Here is a 24,660-nt window from a genome sequence, read left to right on the forward strand (position 1 = left end):
TGAGACAACAATATTGAAGAATTTATGGATTTGACGCTGTGATCGGTAATATCGGGATCGGCAGATACTGCTTTTGGTGATCGGTGATCGGTGATCGGCCCCCAAAATCCAGATCGGTGCATCTCTACTTGTAAACCCTTTAGATCGTGATTTACGCATTTTACTGTGAAATTTAGTATATAAAATATAACTTTTATATTGTTAGTAATATTTTAACACTTACTGGACTGAAAAAACTTCATTTGATTACCCATGTATATATTTTTTTAAATATAATGTTCAAATATAAGTATCACAAATGATCGTTTATTTGTATATCTGTCAATCATCACTGTATTACATTTAATTTTATGTTTTGAAACTACAGAGCTTTGATCATAAAATTAAGCAATATCATGTTACTAAGACATATCTGTGTGCGTTTTATGCAAGTAGCCTGTTAAACTGTTATAAAGATGCCATTAATTTACATTACAAGCTATCAGAATTGTACTTTTTGGCCATATTAATATCGGAAATGCACCAAATTGCAGACTTTTTTCCTCCTTGATTATTAGCTCCACATTCTCACTATATCATACTATATGAGCCATAAAAGCCTGATGTAATAAATATGATTCTCAAGAAAAGACAAATGCAAACTTTTTTTTTATCTTTGCAAAATATTTTGTCTAATGGTTCAGTGAACAATGAAAGCTTGTCTCCACTGCTGAATAAGAAAAAAGATTATTGCAACTGAAGTTATTGCAGCTTCTGAAAAAAAAAGTCACCATTTTGACTTTATATCTTGCCATTCCAAATTTATTTGCAATTGTGAGTTTCTATTGCAATTCTCAGAAAAAAAGTAAGAACTGAAGACATGTAAACTCAAAATTGTGAGAAAATAAGTCACATTTACCTTTTTATTTTTTCATTTAGTGGCAGAAACTAGGTTCCATAATTATGACGGTGTTTTAGTGCCACGTTAAAAATATGCGATTATGAGATTAAAGTCAGAATAATTCACAAATAAAGTCGAAATATTTTGAGAATGAACTTGAAATTACCAGAATAAAGTCAAAATATTTCGACAACAAAGTCAGATTTATGAGAATAAGGTCAAAATGTTCTAGAAGCATTTTGACTTTATTCTCATAATTTCGACTTTATTCCTAAAATATTATGACTTTAATCATTGGCACTAAAACACCATTGTACATAATAAACTGTTTTAATTAAAAAAAATTAAAACTGCCTTGACTGGGTAAAATAAAAATAAAAAGTTACCAATCCAAAAGGGTTTTCTTTCAGCAAAGTCCCACAGCCAGTCCATGTCTCCCTTTGACGAAACACTGACCAGGTTTCCATTGTAGCTTGAAGAAACAAGTATTAAGTCAGTCACAGCTACTCACAACTGATAATGTTTTTATTTAGCATTTGGTCAGTCTCACTTCTCTCTGCAGGCCCTTGCCGCGGCACTCCATGTGGCTTTGTGCTCTTTGCTCAGTATGTAACAGTAGTTGCTGTGGTATGTCCATCCTCGAGGACATTTCTGTGCTTTCACAGTCTAGATGAGTGCAGAAAAGATCAGAAAACATTCAAATCACCGCCTAGTCATCATGACTTCTAAATATTAAACAGCATAATGGTAATGACCTCATTATTCGGTGTCCAGGGTCTCCAGGAGTCCCCATTACAGCGAAACAGCTGAGCTGAGCTCTCATTGTAATGCAGAAAGCCAGTGAGCTCTGGAGTGCAGGGTTTGGAAGTAGGCTAGGGAGAGATACAACCAAAAAGGTGGGTTTATTTGCAAAAAATGACACTGATCTGACCATTTCCAGACACATACACATCTCTTACCTGAGTCAGAACATGCTGTAAGGCTCTGGTGTTTGCAAGTGGGATGGTTTGCTGTGGTTTTGTCCTGTCAAGAGGAGAGCGCTGCTGCCCCCAGCTGGTCACCTGAACCCGTGCCTTTCTGTCACTCTTTAAATCTGCACTGTCCTCCTCAACAGCCATCGATATGAGACCATGATACTATAATATTAATATGATATTAATAAAGTGAATCATCTGTGATTTTATATTAAAAAAAATGTTTTTGGACATAACACGGATATATCTAGTAAAATCTGCTCTACTACAGTTGTTTTATTCTGCTTACTTTGTAAATGACATCAGATCCTTCACGCATGGTTTCAGAAGGCTGAACCTGTGGAAGAAAGTGAAAGTGTTCATGAACTAAAAATAAAATTGTATTTAATAAATGTTGTGAGCAAATGTGAAAATTACAAAAATTAAAACTGAAATAAACTAAAAGATGAATAAAACTATTAAAATTTAAATATAAAAAATATATATATTTTAAAATTAAAATATAAAGATTATTACAAATTATTACAAACTTAAATATTACATGAAATACTGTAAACTAAAACTATTAAAATTGTTTTGTTATCTGAAATAAAGTTGAAATTAAATAAATATAAATATTACATTACAGACTAAAACATAAACTTGAAAATGAGATTAATTTGAATAAATATAACTAACTGAAATAACAAGTACTAACATTGGTAAAATTGAAAAGAAAATACATTAAGGCTAAATAGAATATCAAAAGTGCATAACAAATTTCAAAACATCAATTCAAATTATGAAAATATAAAAATAAAGTTTAACTCAACATTATAATAATAATTTATGTAATAGTATGGAAGTTATACTATTTTATAATATTTGTATTATCATGAAATAAAAATATATTTCGAAAAAATTTTAGATTAAATAAATGTTGTCTGGGCAAATGTTAAAATTGCAGAAATTAATTTATAAATTAAACTAAATAAACTAGAACATAAAACTATTTTAAAAAAGCAAAGTATAAAATTAAAAGCTAAAACAATCTAAATATTAATAAATATTACAATAGTATAATGTAATTAAAAAACACTGATATACACTGTGTGTGTGTGTGTGTATATATATATAAACTGAAATTAACCTGTTAAAATGGCTTTTGTTAAGTGAAATTAGGCTCAAATTAACTAAAATAAAAATATAAAGATTATTATAATATTAATTTAAATATTACATGAACTACTGTAAAACTAAAAAATAAACTTGACATTTAGATTAAATTTAATAAATATAACTAACTGCAATAACATAAGTACTAACATTGCTAAAATAGAAAAAAAGGCTAAATAAAAATATCAAAAACACATAACAAAATTATTTTTATATTTTCATAATTTGAGTTGAACTCAACATTATAATAATAAATGCTGTAATAGTACGGAATTATTTGTATTTTTTAATATTTGTATTATCATGACAATTTAGATAAACAAAATTGTCTGGGCAGACTGGGCAAAACTGAAATAAACTAAAACATAAATAAAACTATTAAAATTTGTTTTTGTTAAGAAAAAAAAGCTAAGTATAAAATTAAAAGCTAAAAAAATCTAAATATTAATAAATATAACAACAGTATAATGTAATAGTATAAAAAACTAAAAAAAACACTGATATACAGTCTGTGTGTGTGTATATATATATATATATATATATATATATATACACTAAAATTAAGCTGTTAAAAATGGCTTTTGTTAGGTGAAATTAGACTAAAATTAAATAAAATATAAATATAAATTGCTAAAATGGAAAAGATATAGAAATATCAAAAGTACATAACATTATTTTTATACTTTCATAATTTGAGTTGAACTCAAATTTATAATAACTGCTGTAATAGTTCGGAATAAATACAAAATTTAAAATATTTGTATTATCATGAAATAAAAATATATTTCGAATAAAATTTAGATATAAATAAATATTGTCTGGACAAATGTTAAAACTACAAAAATTAAAACTGAAATAAACTAAAACATAAAACTATTAAAAATGTTTTTTGTTAAGTGAAATAAAGCTAAGTATAAAATTAAAAGCTAAAACAATCTAAATATTAATAAATATTACAATAGTATAATGCAATCGTATAAAACACTGATATACAGTGTGTGTGTATAAACTGAAATTAAACTGTTAAAAATGGCTTTTGTTACGTGAAAGTAGACTAAAATTAAAATATTAATGTTAATAGCTAAAATCTAAAAGAAAATACATTAAGGCCAAAAAGAAATATCAAAAGCATATTAAATTAAATGACTAAAACATCAACTTAAACTATGAAAATATAAAAAATAAAGTTGAATTCAACATTACAATAATAAATGCTGTAATAGTGTGGAATTAATACTTACTACTTTCCCATTCCCAATGACTCTCAGTCTTTTCTTTGTCGCAGTGGGAGCTTGAACTATTATATCACCGTCTCCTCTGATGTAGCTCTGAGAGAAAGGTAATGTCTCCACCTGGATGGAGCCGTGTTGAGGGTACGGCCCCGGCTGCACCTCTTGACCCTGAAGGCCAGTGTCTGCTTTAAACCGACTCTCACTGCACTGCCCTTTACAAACAGCCAACAAATCATCTTACTACAAACATAACCTGGGATGTTTCATCACAATTTTTGCTCTTTTCATTAAAGAATAGTTCACCAAAATTGTGGTCTTCTTTACATTTTGCACTAACCATTTGTGTCCTTTATGAAAATGGTGGCTTTTGAGTTGTGTTTCAGCACTGCGCCCACTGGAGACACCAGGTTAACCTCAAATTTCTCATCAGCTTCCTCTAAAGAGTCCTGAACAATCTCTACTTTCCATACTCGACTGACCATCCCTGGAAAAAGACACCGTTTGAGGTTTTGCTAGCATTGAATAAAGTATTGAATTAGCTTCTGTATTTTGCTGCATTTCATTTTCATATTTTTTATTTGTATGAAAGGCTAGATTCCAAAAAATAATACCTGGGTCAAACTGAATCAAAGATGAAGTCGGTATAAAGTCTTTTCCAGCAGATGCTGTTAGTTCTTTTACCTATGGGCAATGATGAGTAAATAAAAAATGATTTTCACAGAAGAATAAAAACCAAAGAAATAAACAAAAACAAACTAAATTTTACCTGTACAGTCACGTAAGATGAATCCTGCACATTTCCCTTCCTCTGGATGGTCAGTGAGACTGACCCTTGACTCTCACATACTACATACTCAGTGCTGGTCAGCTGCACACTGGCCCAGCTGAACTCCAACCTGACAAAGGGAAGAATATATACACAAACAATACGTCATCCAAGTGTATGTGTAGAGATGCAATGCTCCGTTAAACATGAACAAATACTCGCAAATACATATTGCTATAGGAAATGGTGATTTAAAGATGATATGAATCGATGAAAATTGAACAACAGTGAAAACAAAAAACAAAGCCAAAGGTTTACTTGTGAGAGGCTCCGTTGTTTCCCAGTGCATCAGAAACAGCAAACTCCAGACTGTCAGTTAAAGTGTCCTGAGCAGAGTTTATGATGTAGACAATATTCCTTCTGTTCAGGTCCCTCTGAGAGAAACGCTGCCTCACAAACTCACCTACAGACATGGCAAACATTACACATGATGACATTAACACAGACAGACAGGTACATAAGACTGCCAGACAGACAGGTAGATAAGACTGCCAGACATAGAGGTAGATAAGACTGCCAGACAGAGACAAACAGACAGGTAGATAAGACTGCTAGACACACAGAAACAGACAGACAGACAGACAGACAGACAGACAGACAGACAGGTAGATAAGACTGCTAGACACACAGAAACAGACAGACAGACAGACAGACAGACAGACAGACAGACAGACAGGTAGATAAGACGGCTAGACACACAGAAACAGACAGACAGACAGACAGGTAGATAAGACTGCTAGACACACAGAAACAGACAGACAGACAGACAGGTAGATAAGACGGCTAGACACACAGAAACAGACAGACAGACAGACAGACAGACAGGTAGATAAGACTGCTAGACACACAGAAACAGACAGACAGACAGACAGACAGACAGACAGACAGACAGACAGGTAGATAAGACGGCTAGACACACAGAAACAGACAGACAGACAGACAGACAGGTAGATAAGACTGCTAGACACACAGAAACAGACAGACAGACAGACAGACAGACAGACAGACAGACAGACAGACAGACAGGTAGATAAGACGGCTAGACACACAGAAACAGACAGACAGACAGACAGACAGACAGACAGACAGACAGACAGACAGGTAGATAAGACTGCTAGACACACAGAAACAGACAGACAGACAGACAGACAGACAGACAGGTAGATAAGACTGCTAGACACACAGAAACAGACAGACAGACAGACAGACAGACAGACAGACAGACAGACAGGTAGATAAGACGGCTAGACACACAGAAACAGACAGACAGACAGACAGACAGACAGACAGACAGACAGACAGACAGGTAGATAAGACTGCTAGACACACAGAAACAGACAGACAGACAGACAGACAGACAGACAGACAGACAGACAGACAGACAGACAGGTAGATAAGACTGCTAGACACACAGAAACAGACAGACAGACAGACAGGTAGATAAGACGGCTAGACACACAGAAACAGACAGACAGACAGACAGACAGACAGACAGGTAGATAAGACTGCTAGACACACAGAAACAGACAGACAGACAGACAGACAGGTAGATAAGACGGCTAGACACACAGAAACAGACAGACAGACAGACAGACAGACAGACAGGTAGATAAGACTGCTAGACACACAGAAACAGACAGACAGACAGACAGACAGGTAGATAAGACGGCTAGACACACAGAAACAGACAGACAGACAGACAGACAGACAGACAGACAGGTAGATAAGACGGCTAGACACACAGAAACAGACAGACAGACAGACAGACAGACAGACAGGTAGATAAGACGGCTAGACACACAGAAACAGACAGACAGACAGACAGATAGATAGATAGATCTCTCACCAGTTGTATAATTTTCCAAGTACCCAAAGTACGGCACTCTGAGGATGTGATAGATCAGATCAACATCTGCTGAGTTCAGATCCTGAGCCTTAAGCTCTCTAGAGGAAATGAAGATCCCGTAACGACCATCTTTGAGGATCTCAACTTTCCACAGCGTTTCCAGTACTGCAATCTGCGGAGCAGCGCTGTCTAGAGCTTCAATCTGTGGCAGAAAGACACACACACAATCATAGCAGTATTAGAAGATGATGACAGGATTAAAGTCCTTATAATCTGGAGGACAACCTGTATCATGATTATATATCATCATATCACCCAACCCTAAAACTTCCTCTTCGGTTGATCTCTAAAACACAGACAAAACAGTGTGACTTTCTGTAAAGCTGTATGATGAAAAGTGCTAAGACATTGTAACTAACTTGCAGTGTAAAGAAGACAGGCTCTGTTTGCACTTTTCCGTCCAGCAGGAAGCCTCTCCCTGTGCTGTCGGAGGCTGTGAATCTGAAGCGATCGATCTGAGAAGCTCCTCCAGAGTGTCTGTATGCAACATCCAAATCGTGAATATTCTGCTGGGTGAAATTACTACCAGCGACCAGCAGCTGCCCTTTCAACAGCAGCTGGCCATACTGGGGTGGCTGCAGCACCCTGTATCTCAAGGCAGTGTGTGGACTGTCAGGATCAGACAGGAATAAGGCATCAGGTGTCAAAGTCATGGTGGAGCCCTGAGGAACCCGTAGGCCGGTGTTATGCACTAGTGTGGGCAGAACCTTATCAGTCATCTCCACTAGGATCTCCAGGGTCCCATTGCGAGTTGATATGCCATTGCTGACTATAAACCTATGGATAAATGGAATAATTTTATATTAATATTACATTAAAGGTATCCATATATTTAATAATTAATTAAACTGAATACAATGTCAAAACATATTTTAAAATGTAATTTATTCCTGCATGCAAATCAGCATATTAGAACGATTTCTGAAGGATCATGTGACACTGAAGACTGGAGTAATGATGCTGAAAATTTTGCTTTGGTCACAGGAATAAATTACATTTTAAAATAGTTATTTTAAATAGTAAAAATATTTAACTGTTTTTATTGTATTTGCTGTACTTATTATTATTGAATATTTCTGCATTTCAAATAAATGCAGGCTTGGTGAGCAAAAGAGACTTCTTTAAAAAACATTAAAAATCTTACTGTTCAAAAACATTTGACTGGTACGTGTATGTTGCTAAAACAGGCTTCTTTTTATATATATAATAAATATTATATAAATATAGGTTTTTATCATTTATTTTTGATTGTAGGGTGAAATATGACTGAAAAATTTTATGGTAATTTTTTTTACATGATTTAAAATCTTAATTAATATATTATATAATGTCTTTGAATTGAGTCCTTACTGCAGGGTCTCTTTAGGTGCAGTGGCTCTGTTGTCATGTCTGTAACACACCAGGTTTGCTGCTACGTCCAGCTGACTGAACGATTGGATTTGCACTCCGGTGTGTTTGATGTACTCCACATGTCCATGTGCTGGAGGTACAGTGATCACATACAGCAGCTCTTCTGGCTTGTCAGTGCCATCTACAGCCAGCAAGACATCCGTGGTGAGGATCACACGCTCCCCACGACTCGTCCTCACAGGCTTCAGGAACAATGCTATGTCTCCTGAAGAAAAGCACAAAACAGACTTGAACAAATTTGGACAATTTGTTCATAACTCTTGTTTATAATAATATGCATATCATCACAAAAATACAGTCATATCAAGTACTTACAGTAAAATTTAATGAAAATTCCACTCATGATTACAAATAAATGGCAAGTAACAAATGTTAATTTGAATGAATTTTCTTGTAAAATATACTTGTTTATCCAAATAAACAGAAAAATTAAATAATGCAAATACACCTACTCAAAATGCAAGCATGAGATTAAAGCAGCAGCCCACCTTTCTCCAGTTCTTTGACTGCAATGTGAAAGTGCTGTGCAGGAGACCGGTTCTTGCCATCCAACAGGTGGAAGACAAAAAAGTCAGTAGCGGCTGCTCCAGGATGACCGGTGTGAAGGTAACGTAACAGGTTCATATCCAAAACCTGCTGAGAGCAGTTCATTCCAGCTAATACAGAAACCCAGTCTGTGCCTACCTGAGGAACAGCAGACAAACATGTCAGAAATGTAGCATTGCATCACTTGCTCACCAATGGATCCACTGCAGTGAAAGGGTGATGTCAGAATAAGAGTCCAAACAGCTAATAAAAACCATCACAATAATCCACAAGTAATCCACACCATTCCAGTCCATCAGTTAATATCTTGTGAAATTAAAAGCTGCGTGTTTGTAAGAAACAAAACGGTTTCCATGTTTGTTTTTTTATCAGCTCAGCTGTTTTGACTTATTCTGACGGCACCCATTCACTGCAGACGATTCATTGGTGAGCAAGTGATGAACTTGGGATCTGGGATTTTCTTTTCCAATGAAGAAACAAACTCACCTACAGCAACAGTAATAACTGCTACATTTATTTTCAAATATAAAAGTATATTTGATATTTTTCTGACTGCAGATTGAGTAAACTGACCTTCATCTGAATGACACCATGACTCGGTACGCTCTCAAACACATAAATGATGTCAGAAGAAGGAGTGTCTTTGTCGTGAGCGCTGAGAACAGCACTGGAGATCAGCCTGGACTCTCCAGCCTCCATCTCAATCCCAGTGTTCCTGAGGATCCAAAGCAACTTAAATAAGCAATAATGGCTATAATGTCTTCAAGATTTCATTTAAGATGGTTTGAATGTATTGTGTAGTCAGTGATCCATAATAATATGTGACCCTGGACCACAAAACCAGTCTTAAGTCGCTGGGGTATATTTGTAGCAATAGCCAAAAATACATTGTATGGGTCAAATTTATTGATTTTTCTTTTATGCCAAAAATCATTAGGAAATTAAGTAAAGATCATGTTCCATGAAGATTTTTGTGTAAAATTCCTACTATAAATATATCAAAATGTAATTTTTGATTAGTAATATGCATTGTTAAGAACTTAATTTGGAGAACTTTAAAGGTGATTTTCTCAGTATTTTGAATTTTTTGCACCCTCAGATTCCAGATTTTCAAATAGATGTATCTCGGCCAAATATTGTCCTATCCTAACAAACCATACATCAATAGAAAGCTTATTTATTGAGCTTTCATGTGATGTATACAACTCAGTTTTGTAAAATTTAACCTTATGACTGGTTTTGTGGTCCAGGGTCACATATGTGACCCTGAACCACAAAACCTTCGTCTTCAGTAGCACGGGTATATTTGTAGCAATAGCCAACAATACATTGTATGGGTCAAAAATCATTAAGACATTAAGAAAAGATAATATTCCATGAAGATATTTTGTAAGTTTCTTACTGCAAATATATCAAAACTTAATTTTTAATACGTAATATGCATTGCTAAGAACTTCATTTGGACAGCTTTAAAGGCTTTTGATTTTCTCAATATTTAGATTTTTGCACCCTTAGATTACAAATATTCAAATAGTTGTATCTTGGCCAAATATTGTCCTATCCTAACAAACCATACATCTACAGTATGGAAATTTTTATCTTGAATTTTGAAATTTCAATTAAAAAAATTAACCTTATGACTGGTTTCTATACAAATGTCTAAATCTTCAATGGACAACAGGAAAGCATGATTTGCTGCAATGACATTCATTTACAGTTACCGTATAATCTGTGGCTCCTCATCATTGACAGGCAGCACTTTGACTCGCACATGTTTCTGGAGCTGGTGCTTTCCGTCAGAGAGCTGAACAATAAATCCATCCTGCTCACTCTCAGAGTCATCGTGCATGTACATCAGAGTCATGCCTGAGGACAGAGTAACACAAAGAAACTTCATTGTTGATATATGCTTATAATTGATCGAGGAATTATGCATTAAATTGATTAAAAGTGACAATAAAAACATTTACAATGACATAAGTTTTCTATTTTAAATTATTGCTGTTATTTTACACTTTTTATTGAATGAAAAATGTATAACGGTTTAGACAAATAGAAGAAGCAACACAACTGTTTTTTAAATAAATAATAATCAGAAATGTTTCTTGAGCAGCAAATCAACATATTAGAATGATTTCTGAAGGATCATGTGACACTGTAGACTGAAGTAATGGTGCTGAAAATTCAGCTGTGCCATCACAGAAATAAATTACATTTCAAAATATATTGAAATAGAGTTATATATTTTTTTTTTTTAGTTTTTAATGTAGACTATACAATTGGATTTATATGTGGGGAAGGGGGGATCTTTTTTGCAGTACCGTTCCTGAGGTCGTCCATGGTGAAGTGCTTCACAGGGATCTCAGATCCACGTTTGTAATGTGTCACATCATTGCCGTGTGGCACACTCATGATAGAGCCGTGCTGAGGCTGCTGGACTATGCTGATCGTTAAACGGTCTCTGGGAACATCAAGATCCACTGCACTGATTATAGATGGATCCAACTCTTTCATGTCTCCCTCCCGAACCTAAAAGACAAACACTGGTCATCACACCTGAACTGATTACAGTTTAAAAGATCATGCCAAATGTATAACCACAGAAACCTAATTGCTTAATTCAGTTACAAATGTTCTAAGAATGTGTTGCTAATGCTAACATTGCCATTTGTTTTATTTCCGAATGTTCTCTAAATGTTCGAAACATCCAGTTTTTTTAAACGTTTTAAAAATTGAACATTTTATCTGATTATGGGAATGTTACTTTCGAATGTCATGTGAACATTCTAACAGAAGTAACATTTTTAAAAATGATACATTTCAGTTAATGGTTGGAGAACATTGACCAAAGACCAGAGAACTTTGAATGAACATTTCTATTAAAGGGGTCATCGGATGCAAAACTCACTTTTCCACGTTGTTTGCACATTAATGTGTGTTGGCAGTTTGTGTACACAACCACCCTACAATGATATAAATCCACCCAGTGGTATTTTTTAATCTTTAAAAGTAATATCCCCTTTTTAAAATCAGGTCATTCTCAGCTTCTTGTCTGTGTGACAATACACAGACAGAGGCCCATCCCATGATAGTTGACTGACATGAGCGCCTTACCTTAAACTCACCCTCATTGAGCTGAAACAGTCTGACTCCGATCACCATTGTGTGACTCAGGTGCAGGGGAAGACAAAAATGTTCTGTTGTTGGATGTAATAATGAACATAGCAGCAGTCATTTACTCCCGACATCTGAGCCGCTGAAGATGCAGAGGATAATGTTACTTTAGTTTTTGAAAGGAAAGCGCCGATCCCGATCTACATATGCGTCTATGTTCGTGCAAATCATTTGTGATGCAGCTTCACCCACAGCAGATGTGAGTATAAGGTTTTTTTTATCCATTTTTGCAAATGGCCTTTCTTAATAATGTGCTAGTTAGCAAGTTTCACAGCTAAACACGTCTAAATGCGGCTAAAGTAAACATTACAGCTCGGCATCCCACTGCAGAGAGGGGCAGGGCGAGCAGAGCTCATTAGCACTTAAAGGAACATGCAACAGAATAGCTCGCTCTAAAAAGGGCTGATTTTGACAAGGTAAAAAGAGTGTTTTTTACACTACCATTGAGAAATTTTAACCAAAGTCTGTTATAGACTTCTCAATAAGATGCTAAAGAATTATATCAATTTGTAGAAAATGGGCATCCGATGACCGCTTTAATGTTCCTAGAACAAGTCAAAACTCTGAGAGAACCTTATTAGAATGTTAGCCGGTACTCTGAAAACATTCCCTGTTAGCTGTGTATGATTACTCTCTGACTGACCGTGATGTTTCTGGCCAGGAAGTCTGGAATCTCATCATTGGTTGGACGAATGATGATGTAAAATGGGACTGAAGAGGACTGCTGTTTCCCGTCAGACACGTGCAGCATGAGCTGGTCAGTGGTGGGCTCCATCCTCTGGTGTCTAGACTGGACATAGTTAATGTGTCCATTCAACACATCCCTGTAGGTGAAAGAAGCTGAATGTGGGAAAAACAAACAAAAAAAAAAACATTGTTATTTCAGCACAGACTCCAATATAATCAACATATACAGTATAAACCAAAGCAATGTTTTACAACAGCAGCTTTTAGATTCATAGTAGAACTGACTCACCAATACTGATTCCCATGTTGCTCTTTTCAAATCCTGGACTGGGCAGGATGTTTTCTATGTATCCAAACTGTGGTGGAGCAACCAGAATGAAGTTAAGGTCCTCTGGAGCAGAGTCTTGGTCTTCAATTCTCAGATGGGTGACAGTAATGGAGGCTGACCCTCCCTCGTCCACCATAAACAGCTCTCCTGATGTGAGAAAAGATGCTTTAAGTATCTTCTGAAAAAGAGGTGCTCTTAATTATATTGAATGTTCACTTGTAGTACTTCGAATCCTAAATGTAAATTTTGAAAATACTTTACTTGCAGATAATGCAATGTTAATGAAATAAAAGGCCACTTAAGTGTATTTAAAGCAAAACTCTTTGACTGAGACTCTGTTTCAGCCATAAATATAAATACAACATTTATTCTAACATCAGGAAGAAATGTGTTGCCATTACCAACAGCAATAGATGGTGGTTGGTTGTCCACAGGGTAAACAGTGATATTAAGGTCATAGACAGGCAGGGCGTTCTGTACTTCAGGTGTTTGTGCGTTGAATACAGTGGCTCTGTCACTGCAACAGGACGAAAATGGCCCTGATTCTCCATCAGAGATCACAAACGTCACAATGTCATGACGAGGCTGTAGCCCAATCTCTTGTCCTAGAGTGTATAATTCATATAAATTTGTTAATGCAGACATTTATGATCACAATTAACAAACAAAATCAAACAAATCGCCACATTGGAATTCTAAGGGTCTATCTGCATTCTGAGCAGTTTTGAGATATTGAGCTTCAAAGTTTTTGGGTTCCATAGACTTCTATTGATAGAGCCCTTTTTTTGTTTTCTAAAAAAAATGTACACAGCGTACAAAAGAAACATCACATAATTACATAAGTTGTCACAGAATTAGTATATGTGAATAACTAAATTTTGACAAAAAAGTCAGATAGAACCTAATAATTCCAAGGCGACAAAATGCATTTATATACCCTTGTGAAAAATAAGTGCACTTGTTTGTATTAAATGTGCATATATATAATATTAATGGCTTCTTAAGTGTATATAAAAAGACTAATTGTGAACCTGGACCACAAAACCTTAAGTAGCACAGGTATATTTTATAGCAATAGCCAAAAATCTATTTTTTAATGCCGAAAATCGTTAAGATATTAAGTAAAGATCATGCTCCATAATGATACTTTGTAAATATATCAAAACTTAATTTTTTAATAATTAATATGCATTAATATGCATTGCTAAGAACTTCCTTTGCACAAATTTAAAGGCAATGTTGTCAATATTTTCATTGTTTCGCACCCTCAGATTACAGATTTTCAAATAGTTGTATATCGGCCAAATATTGTCCTATCCTAACAAACTATGCAACAGTGGAAAGCTTATTTATTCAGATTTCAGATAATGTATAAACCTCAATTTTAAAAAATTTACCCTTATGACTGGTTTTGTGGTCCAGGGTCACATTTCTAACACACTAGAGTTCATTTTAAATAAGTGCACATTGTAATAATGTAAAATCAAAAGTTTTCCTTTAAAGTAATTTTTTAAACCATTATGTTTGCTTCCAAAAAGTTATTTTGATGTTGACTAGCATTTTAAATCACATGTAAAGTACTGGATTAAAATCTGAACTCTAGTGTTATTCAATACTACATTATAAGTTAATTTTAAGTTATTTTAGTTTAACATAAATATTTAGCAGTACTTTAACCATATTTCGAAGACAACAGATATACTTGAATGCATATTACCTGTGTGTCTATAGGAAATTAGTCCAGCAGTAACATCCGCCTGAATGAAGCGGTCCACAATGATGCCGTTTCTTTGAACTACCCCGTGATACGGCTGTCGGGCGATCATATACATCAATGTGCTGTCATCACTGTCACGATCTGTGGCACAGATGTACTCTATGGTGATGAGCACTTCCTGTCCCTCAGCACAGGCTAAAATGGGTTTCAGTCCTGGCACGAGGACTGGCACCTCATCGTTGACTAGTGTCACCTGTCAAACATGTGATTGTTAGATGTTTTCATGTGTGTTTTAGAAAAAGAGAGGATGATGTACAGCTTCAGATGCTTTTGGGAAAATGAAATGTCTAGCCCTACCCTTACCAAAAAGAAGTATACTTCAAGTAAATTTTATTAAGTATACTAAGGTAAATTTCAAGTTTATTTTTAAGTATACTTTATGTAGTAAGTATACAAATATCGGTGTACTAATAGTATACTTTTAAGTGTACTATTTCAATACTCCTTGGGACTAAATTGGCCCACTTTCTAGTATATAAAAGTATACTTTTATATACTAGTGCGTTTTTGCTTTAAACAAGTAAAATAATCTGCCAGTGAGATCAAAACTATCTTGTTTATTGTTTGAAATGGCAGATTATTTTGCTTGTTCTAACTTCTGACTTGTTTTTTTCTGAAAACAAGAAAATAATTTAAACTCAAACTTGATTTAAGAATTTTTAGTTATTTTGGCTGGCTTAGTTGCGATAAAAAATAATTGCAAGATAAATATTCATTACCTTGACATGTAGTACAAAGTCAGCTATATTTATCCCATCCGTTGCAATGAATTTAATATTATCATGTTCTGTCTCAGAGCTGTCGTGGCGATATCTGTTGAGAAAAAAATAGTCAAAACTGAAGATAACATAGAGGTAATGAACCAGTATATTAAATTTAACCTAAAGAGATAGTAGAGAAAACACCCTTTAATTCGACAACATTTTAGTGCCACGCCAAAAAAATAAAGTAGACATTACGAGAATAAAGTCGAAAATTTTCAAGAATAAAGTTGAAATGTTTCGAGAATTCAGTTAAAGTGTTTTGAGAATAAAGTTCAAATGTTTTGAGGATAAAGTCAAATTATTTTGAGAATAAAGTCAAAATTATGAGAATTCATTTGTAGCAATTACGAGATTAAAGTTATAATATTTTGAGAGTGTTTTCTAGCCTATTGCGCATGCAAATGGCCCGGATTGGGAGCAGTTTTATTATCCAAACATTTCTACTTTATTTTCGTAATTTCAATTTTATTTTCATTATTTTGACTTATTCTCAAAACACTGCGACTTTATTCTCGTAATTTCTACTTTATTCTCAAACATTTCGACTTTATTCTCGAAATTTCCACTTTATTCTCGAAAATACTTCGACTTTATTCTTGAAATATTTCGACTTTATTCTCGAAAATACTTCGACTTTATTCTTGAAATATTTCGACTTTATTCTCGTTATTTTGACTATTCTTTAAGCATTTCTACTTTATTCTCATAATTTATTCTCATAATTTCCTTTTTTTCAAAATATTTCAACTTAATTCTGGGAACACTTTGACTTTATTCTAATAATTTCAACTTTATTCTTGAAACATTAACATTTCGACTTTATTCTCGTAATTTCGACTTTATTCTCTAAACATTTCAACTTTATTTTCAAAGCATTAACATTTCGACTTTATTCTCGTAATTTCGACTTTATTCTCTAAACATTTGAACTTTATTTTCAAAACATTAACATGTCGACTTGATTCTCGGAACATTTCGACTTTGTTCTTGAAACAATTCGTCTTTATTCTCATAATTGTAACTTTATTTTTAAAACATTTCCACTTTTTTCTCAAAATGTTTCAACTTTATTCTCATAATTTCATCTTTATTCTCAAAATATTTTGACTTTATTTTCTTAATTTCGACTTAATTCTCAAAATATTACAACATTAATCTCATAACTTCAGATTTTTTATTTTTTAACGTGGCACTAAAATGCCGTTATAATTTAAAGACATGCAATCTCCAGGCAAATAGACAAAGTGCATTTTGAATGCTTTCTTCACAACAGTCTGAAACAACATGTTTCTCAAAACCACAAGTTCACAATGAACCCAAACAAACTATGAGGAACCACATCTGACCTAACTTTTAGGCTTTTCAGATCCCTGACGGTGAAAGTCTGGCCTGGACTCATGGCTGTGCCATCAAGGTAAATACTGCCATGCTGAGGTCCGCTCTTCAGCTCCACGTACAGAGAGTCCCGAAGTGAGTCCTGGTCTGATAGATGCATGCGGTCTTCAGTCACCCAGCTTTCTCCACCCTCATCCACCGTCAGTGGCTTCACGTGCACCTAAAGATGACAAGAAACCTTAGAGTCAAAAAGGTCTATGACCAGTCTGTTTTAAATTAGGACGATGAAGGCTGCTGTACCTCTGGTGGCAGGTTATCCACTGGCAGAACCGTTACGTTGAAGCAGATTCCAGTGGTCATACTGCCTTGCAGGTTAGTCACTGACAGGACAAACTGGATGTGCTGAGGGTATGGTCCAATGTCCACAACAGGGGGCATGTAAGCAATCTTCATGTAGTTGACCGCATGCTACAAAGAGAGGATGATGTACAGCTTCAGATGCTTTTGGGAAAATGAAATGTCTAACCCTACCATTACCAAAAAGAAGTATACTTCAAGTAAATTTTATTAAGTATACTAAAGTAAAGTTCAAGTTTATTTTTAAGTATACTTTATGTAGTAAGTAACCAATTATCGGTGTACTAATAGTATACTTTTAAGTATACTATATCAATACTCCTTGGGACTAAATTTGCCCACTTTCTAGTAAATAAAAGTATACTTTTATATACTAGTGCGTTTTTGCTTTAAACAAGTAAAATAATCTGCCAGTGAGATCAAAACTACCTTGTTTACTGTTTGAAATAAGATTTTTTTGCTTACTCCATTGGCAGATAATTTTGCTTGTTCTAACTTCTGACTTGTTTTTTTTCTGAAAACAAGAAAATAATTTAAACTCGTCTAGAAAATCCTTCTTGATTTAAGAATTTTTAGTTATTTTGGCTGGAAACAAGACAAAAAACCTAAGTAAGAAAACATTTTTTCCAGTGTGTAATCCTAATATTATTTAAAGGTTACAAACACGTTTCTTAGAACATTCATCAAGTACAAATACCATCATAAGGATGTTCCAAGAATGCTGTTCTAAGCTAGCCTGGAAAAATCCAGACCCTAATCTATTAAGATTAAGGGTCTGGCATCGAGCAATGAAAAGGGTCTAACTCGAGGGGCGGCACCAAGCATGCATTTTAAACTCTCACTGCACGCAATTGGATAACACCACGACCAATCACAAAGTTTTCACTAAGCCCCATATGCTTAGCTACCAGCGGAGCTAACTTATAGATTAAACTCTTGCCGTATCCAGTCGGCAAAACAGCAAAAAAGTCCTTCTTACAAAGGAACGATTCGAGCGCGGTTTTCTGTTCCTCTTTTATATGAAAAGCCAAGTCTAACTCGTTCATTGTAGCGGCCAAAGCCGTTTCAAACAACTGGTGTTCATCTGTAGCCATCTTTCAATGTTTACTAAATGATTCCAGACATCGCAGCGCTGTCGTCATCAGCTTAGCTCGCCTCTGACCCGCCAACATCACATACACTGATTTGATTGGTTCCCAGAACTGCTTACGTCTGACATTGCTCGATGCCAGAGTGTCTTGCAGAGACAATTCAAATTGTGCTCTCGCGAGACCTCTGGATTTCCAGGGTAGTTCTAAGCATATTTTCTCTCAACATTATGTAAAAGTATACTTTATGTAGTAAGTATGCAAATATCAGTGAACTAATAGTATACTTTTAAGTGTACTATTTCAATACTCCTTGGGACTAAATTGGCCCACTTTCTAGTATATAAAAGTATACTTTAAAGTATAACAGTAGTACACAACTAGTTTACATTTATGCTTTCAGTTTGTACTGCAAGTAAACTAAAAGTGAAGAGGTATACTGATAGTTTACTAATTAAACACTTTTTCAGCATTTTTAGTACACTTAAGTATAGTCTCAGTAAACTACTAGTTTAGTAGATCTATACTGCAAGTATACTCGTACGTTTTCTTTAAGTGAACTTTACATCACACTTTAAGTATATTACTATGTCCCTATTTAGGGATTCATTTGTATATATTTTGTTATATGAATATCTGAACAAAACATCAAAAGAAAAAACAGGGTATCTGCTTGTAAACAAAAATATTTCATTCTAGCTTCATGCACTCTTTTTTTTACAAAAATGCCAATGTGGGTAAGTTTCCAAAAAGACTATTATTAAGATCTATTAAGACTATTAATCAAAACACAGATGGAGTTGATCAACACCCCAAAGCTTGACAGTCATTATTACCTCTTCATGGGTCGACATTTTATTTCATTACTTTACACAGTTTTACATATCTATGGTTTAGATGCTGTTTTATGTCTGACGATTGTGTTAGATTACAAATGGAAGCATCTGTTGTTTCACTTTCTTCTTCACTTGTGTTTTGGAAATGATGTACAGAAGATGTGCAATAGCATCCCTAGCGTATAACAATAAAAACACACATTTCTCAGAGGACAAGTAAAGCTGAAATATACTTAGACTTTTTCTAAGTACAAGTCAACCATACTTAAAAGAAATTTTAAGTATATTTCTGAGATGTACATAAAAAGTATACTGTAAGTATATAAGTTTTCATAGGGGTAGTTCAGAGTATTTACCTGAGTGAAAAGTCTCAGCATTGGGGCATTTGGGTCCTTGGTAAATTTTGGGATGCTATCAACAAGAAACAGCCTTCCTGCATCAGAGCCTCTGGAAATTAAAACGTACAACTCATGTCAATACTTCATATTATAAGCTGCAGGTAACTCTGAATTGAAGCAGTTTGCGGTTTAATTGTGTACCCATAGGTGGTGGTGTAGAAAGGTGGGGTGGTGACGGTGTATGTGAGCTCACTATCTGGTGACTCCAAATCCATAAAGTGCAGCTGCTGCTTGGTCAAGTAGATGACATCCGTCTCATTGACGACCAAGTGCCGGGTTACACCCGGTGCTTCCTGTGGAGGCTGATCAGGGACTGGCTGGATTTGAATCACAATGACCTGCAAAGATCACCTGGTTAGTGAAGACCCATATGCAAACTTGCATTAGGGAAAACAGCTAAAAGAAGCGAAGGTTCAGGTTATAAAAAACAGTTGTGGGAACGCTGTTTTCACAGCACTGTAACATTTTTTGACGATTTATTTTTAATAATTTAAGAATGTTAAAATGTCAGGGTTTTTTGTTAGGATCATGACAAAAAAAATGTTTCCTACAATATTCTAATAACTTTTCTCACCTGTTATTGTTTCACTGTTTATTTCTAATATTCTAAGAATGTTCAAATGTCCACTTTTTTGTTGTGATTATAATGTTATTTAAAGATTACAAAAATGTTTCTTACAAAGTTCTACTAACTTTTTTCACCTAAAATATGTTATTTTTACGTTTATCTTTAATATTCCAAGAATGTTAAAATGTTGCACTGCAAAAAATACTTTCCTTACTTAAATATTTTTTGTCTTGTTTCCAGCTCAAATATCAAAAAAATTCTTAAATCAAGAGGGATTTTCTAGATTATTAAAATTAATGTCTTGTTTTCAGAAAAAAAAAGTCAAAATTAAGTGCGTTTTTGCTTTAAACAAGTAAAATAATCTGCCAGTGAGATAAGAAAAACTTGTTTTCTGTTTGAAATAAGATTTTTTTGCTTACCCCATTGGCAGATTATTTTGCCTGTTCTAAGCAAAAACACACTTAATTTTGACTTGCTTTTTTCTGAAAACAAGAAAATAATTTATACTCGTCTAGAAAATCCTTCTTGATTTAATATTTTTTTTGTTATTTTGGCTGGAAACAAGACAAAAAAAGCTAAGTAAGAAAAGCTTTTTTTTGCGGTGTGTAATCATAGTCTTATTTAAAGGTTACAAACATGTTTCTTAGAACATTCATCAAGTACAATTATCATCATCAGGACGTTCCAAGCATGTTGTTCTAAGAACATTATGGAAGATATATCAAATATTAATAAGGTTTTAAAAATGTTCCATAAACATTACTTTGTCCTAACGTTTTTCTCCTAACATTTATATTACTTCATATACATTTATAGAACTTATCCAGAAATTACCTGAGGCTCTGAGAGATTAGGAGGGTCATGAAAGTCAGAGAGCACCACCTCAAAAGAGTCATCGAACACCTCACTGCCCGAGTGCCGATAGTAGATGATGGAGTGGAAGAGGTCCTTCTGAAGAAAACGGCCCACAGGATATCCTGCACAAGTCAAAAACAGTATTTAAAGGATGCCTGAGGAAACTCTTTCCCAAGAAGTATTAATTAAGAATAAGATTTTTACATATTTGAGATACAACTATTTAAAATTCTGGAATCTGAGGGTGCAAAAAAAAAAAAAAGAAAACACTGAGAAATCAACTTTAAAGTTGTTCAAATTAAGTTCTTAGCAATGCATATTACTAATCAAAAATTATGTTTTGTGATATTTACGGTAGGAAATTTACAAAATATCTTTATGGAACATGATCTTTGCTTAATATCCTAATGATTTTTGGCATAAAAGAAAACTTGTTGTCCATTATCACATACTGATGTAGTGATGTTTATACTGTTTATTTGGCGAGGTGTATCGTGAGTGTGTTACAGCTTTCTCTTCAATACTTTTTCCTCACCTGTGATTCCAGGACCAGGCATCTTCATGATGTCTCCTGCCTGTGGAGGTCTGGTGATGTTGAACATGATGTAGTCATCGCTGGAGTCCATATCACAGGCCTGCAAAATAGATCCTCTCAAAAGAGCCGTCTGACCTTCAGACAGCTCCAGCACCATGTTGGTAATGAGGAAAGGCGGACTGTCATCTTTGGGCAGGACGTTGATGGGAAACTTGTGTCTGGTTTGATGGAAGCCATCAGTAATGCGGAAGACGATATAATCTTTAGTCGTGTCGCTGTCATCGTGGTGGTAGCGTACCACGCCGTCCTTAATATCGTTCACAGTGAACATGAAACCTTTTCCACCTAACATAGAGATAAATATAGAAGCTTGTTTCTGCCACAGAAAAACAAAACAAAAAGGCAACTACTTTTTATCTCACAATTTGGACTTTTTTCTTGCAATCGCAAGTTAATAGTAAAGTTAGTAATGACGGAAGCCCATTTCTGCCACTGAGTAATATAAATATAAACTTGCAATTGTGAGTTATAAAGTTAGAATTGTGTGATATAAACTTGAAATTCTGACAAAAATTCTTGCAAAAGCGAGTGGTTTTTTTTCACAATTCTGTCCTTTTTTTCTCAGAATTGAGAGATAAAAACTTATAAAGTCAGAATTGCATGATAAAAACACAATTCTGACTTTTTTCTTGCAAATGCTATTTTTATCTTGCAATTCTGACTTTTTTTCTTGCAAATTTGAGTTTGTATCTCACAATTCTGAATTTTTTCTTGCAAATGCTATTTTTATCTTGCAATTCTGACTTTTTTTCTTGCAAATTTGAGTTTGTATCTCACGATTCAGAATTTTTTTCACAATTCTGGCCTTTTGATCTTAGAATTGTGACATAAACTTGTAACTGAGTTATAAAGTCAGAATTGCGTGATTAAAACACAAAATTCAGACTTTTTTCTTGCAAATGCTAGTTTGTATCTCGCAATTATGACTTTTTTTCCTTGGAAATAGGAGTTTGTATCTCCCAATTCTGACATTTTTTACACAGTTCTGACCTTTTATTCTCAGAATTGTGAGGTATATACTTGCAATTTGGAGTTATAAAGTCATAATTGCATGATAACAACTCAAAATTCTGACAATTTTAGTTTTTTGTTTGTATCTCGCAATTCTGAGAAAAAAGTCAGAACTGTAAGATAAAAAAAAATGCAATTACCTTTTTTTTATTAAGTGGCAGTAATAGGCTTTCATTCTTTCTTAAGTAAACATACAATCATAGTGAGAATGTTTTGCGACTAAAATGAGACAGTAGAAGAGAGTCAATCTGTATGTGTACCTCTAACAGATAGTCTGCCGTGTTGCAGGCCGTCTACAGTGATGATCTTCACAGCCTTCAGGTTGTCATTGTCAACAATCTGAAACTGATCCCATGTGATTGGACGAGACTGACCTTCCAAGAGACTGAGACCTATTAATATGACAGAAATACGAAGAAAACTGTCAGATATTTACATAAATGTAATATAGTTTAAAATTAAATGCATTTAGCTGAAGTTTATTGTATTTTTTGGGACCAGAGTAGGACTTTAGTACATAGTTACATGTATCAACAACTATCTATTATGATAGTTTATTAGTTAACACATGGAAAATAAGTCCAAAAAAAAGAAAGAAATGAAAGAAGGAAAAAAACTATTATTTAAAATGTACTTGAAAGCAAAACATTCAAATCGACAAAAAAACACAAATAATAAATAAGTGCAAATAAGTGACTATTTACTTACTAGTTTTTTTATTTTTAATATATAATAAAGGTGTGACATTTCTGGTTTTGCTTTGTCATTATGGTGCATGGAGTGTAGATTGATGTGGGGAAAAAAGTAATTTAAAACAGTTTAACATAAGGTAGCAACATAAAACGTAAAAAAAAAATGAAGGGGTATGAATACTTTCGTAATGCACTGTATACAGAATGCATATACTGTATAATGTATGAAAATTATGCACAGTACAGACCCATGTTCCATGATATTCTTGGCGCATTGGTATCAGCTGTTCTGATTGATAGGTGTACAATCACAGGCTGGCTTTTCTCAAAGTAGAAATCATGCACTTCAAACTCCACCTAGTAGAAATAAACAATAATAAACTTCTGTTTAACATCATGTCAATTCAATTGTATAATTTTATTGTATTGAGTATGCATTTATGTTCTTCAGATGCTAATTTTTTTTTATTACTTTAGATAATATAATAATAAAATAAAAAGCCACAAACAAATGTACTTAATGAGAGACAATTTACACATTTCATGTGTATTTAGTAAAAACATCAGATTAAAAGTTTTGCCTAAAATACATTTTAAATCATGTTTTAAGGGGAGACCCTGCAGGCAAAAACAGTTTTTTATGCACCTGTCAAGTTTGAAATTTTGGGCTTTTTGGTATTTCATAAAGTGTTTTCTCAGACTAGTGGAAAGAAAACACCCAAAAGACACTGTTAAGTGTTTATTTTTATAGCACTTTATCTATTTGTGTTAATAGATTTCAATTAAATACATATTTTTGTAAAAACATTTGACTCTAATATGTCAAACAAATTAAACAAGAATTTTGAAACTGACTTCATCCAGTGTTTAGTTTTTTGTAAATGCAAAATTAAATAATGCCTCATTTGCTTAACCCTAAACCTAACATTTTAGAAAACTTGTAACACAAAAATGCTTGCAATTATCAATGTAATCAATCAACTGGGTGAGTAATATGATAACTTTTTTTTTTTACCCTATTCACCTGCAGTGTCTCGCCTTAATAACCTTGTGCTGTGCTTTAAAGAAGTTCACCTATGCTGATGTGTTAACTAACACATGCTTGATTATGAATTTAAATGTACTTTGATGTTCAATATTACATTTAAAATGAATATAACTTACATTTACTTAATTGTAACTTTATCATAACAAACGTGTAGTTACAAATACATTTAACAGTAGTAATTATGAAATATAAAAATGTACTTAGGTCCTAATATATTC

At 34.0% G+C, this 24,660-nt stretch overlaps 1 protein-coding gene across 1 annotated transcript in view; it reads right to left on the reverse strand.

Moving 5' to 3' along the window:
* frem1a (Fras1 related extracellular matrix 1a) overlaps positions 1 to 24,660 on the reverse strand; it is a 34,513-nt gene that overhangs the window by 3,340 nt on the left and 6,513 nt on the right. Inside the window, exons 6-35 of the mRNA XM_073835609.1 lie at positions 23,643 to 23,751; positions 22,963 to 23,094; positions 21,632 to 21,976; positions 21,076 to 21,218; positions 19,815 to 20,011; positions 19,632 to 19,722; positions 17,295 to 17,462; positions 17,006 to 17,214; positions 15,615 to 15,708; positions 14,836 to 15,088; positions 13,520 to 13,723; positions 13,080 to 13,265; positions 12,747 to 12,943; positions 11,251 to 11,458; positions 10,651 to 10,795; positions 9,503 to 9,644; positions 8,872 to 9,067; positions 8,324 to 8,588; positions 7,333 to 7,750; positions 6,914 to 7,115; positions 5,326 to 5,470; positions 5,008 to 5,137; positions 4,853 to 4,922; positions 4,579 to 4,725; positions 4,251 to 4,453; positions 2,144 to 2,191; positions 1,840 to 2,016; positions 1,636 to 1,752; positions 1,431 to 1,546; positions 1,267 to 1,352 (exon numbers count right to left, since the gene is read on the reverse strand). Of these exons, the coding sequence (XP_073691710.1) occupies positions 1,267 to 1,352; positions 1,431 to 1,546; positions 1,636 to 1,752; positions 1,840 to 2,016; positions 2,144 to 2,191; positions 4,251 to 4,453; positions 4,579 to 4,725; positions 4,853 to 4,922; positions 5,008 to 5,137; positions 5,326 to 5,470; positions 6,914 to 7,115; positions 7,333 to 7,750; positions 8,324 to 8,588; positions 8,872 to 9,067; positions 9,503 to 9,644; positions 10,651 to 10,795; positions 11,251 to 11,458; positions 12,747 to 12,943; positions 13,080 to 13,265; positions 13,520 to 13,723; positions 14,836 to 15,088; positions 15,615 to 15,708; positions 17,006 to 17,214; positions 17,295 to 17,462; positions 19,632 to 19,722; positions 19,815 to 20,011; positions 21,076 to 21,218; positions 21,632 to 21,976; positions 22,963 to 23,094; positions 23,643 to 23,751 (5,143 nt within the window). The remainder of the gene's footprint in view (positions 1 to 1,266; positions 1,353 to 1,430; positions 1,547 to 1,635; positions 1,753 to 1,839; positions 2,017 to 2,143; positions 2,192 to 4,250; positions 4,454 to 4,578; positions 4,726 to 4,852; positions 4,923 to 5,007; positions 5,138 to 5,325; positions 5,471 to 6,913; positions 7,116 to 7,332; positions 7,751 to 8,323; positions 8,589 to 8,871; positions 9,068 to 9,502; positions 9,645 to 10,650; positions 10,796 to 11,250; positions 11,459 to 12,746; positions 12,944 to 13,079; positions 13,266 to 13,519; positions 13,724 to 14,835; positions 15,089 to 15,614; positions 15,709 to 17,005; positions 17,215 to 17,294; positions 17,463 to 19,631; positions 19,723 to 19,814; positions 20,012 to 21,075; positions 21,219 to 21,631; positions 21,977 to 22,962; positions 23,095 to 23,642; positions 23,752 to 24,660) is intronic.

The sequence above is a fragment of the Garra rufa genome, chromosome 3 (assembly GCF_049309525.1).
Source record: "Garra rufa chromosome 3, GarRuf1.0, whole genome shotgun sequence".
Taxonomy (NCBI): domain Eukaryota; kingdom Metazoa; phylum Chordata; class Actinopteri; order Cypriniformes; family Cyprinidae; genus Garra; species Garra rufa.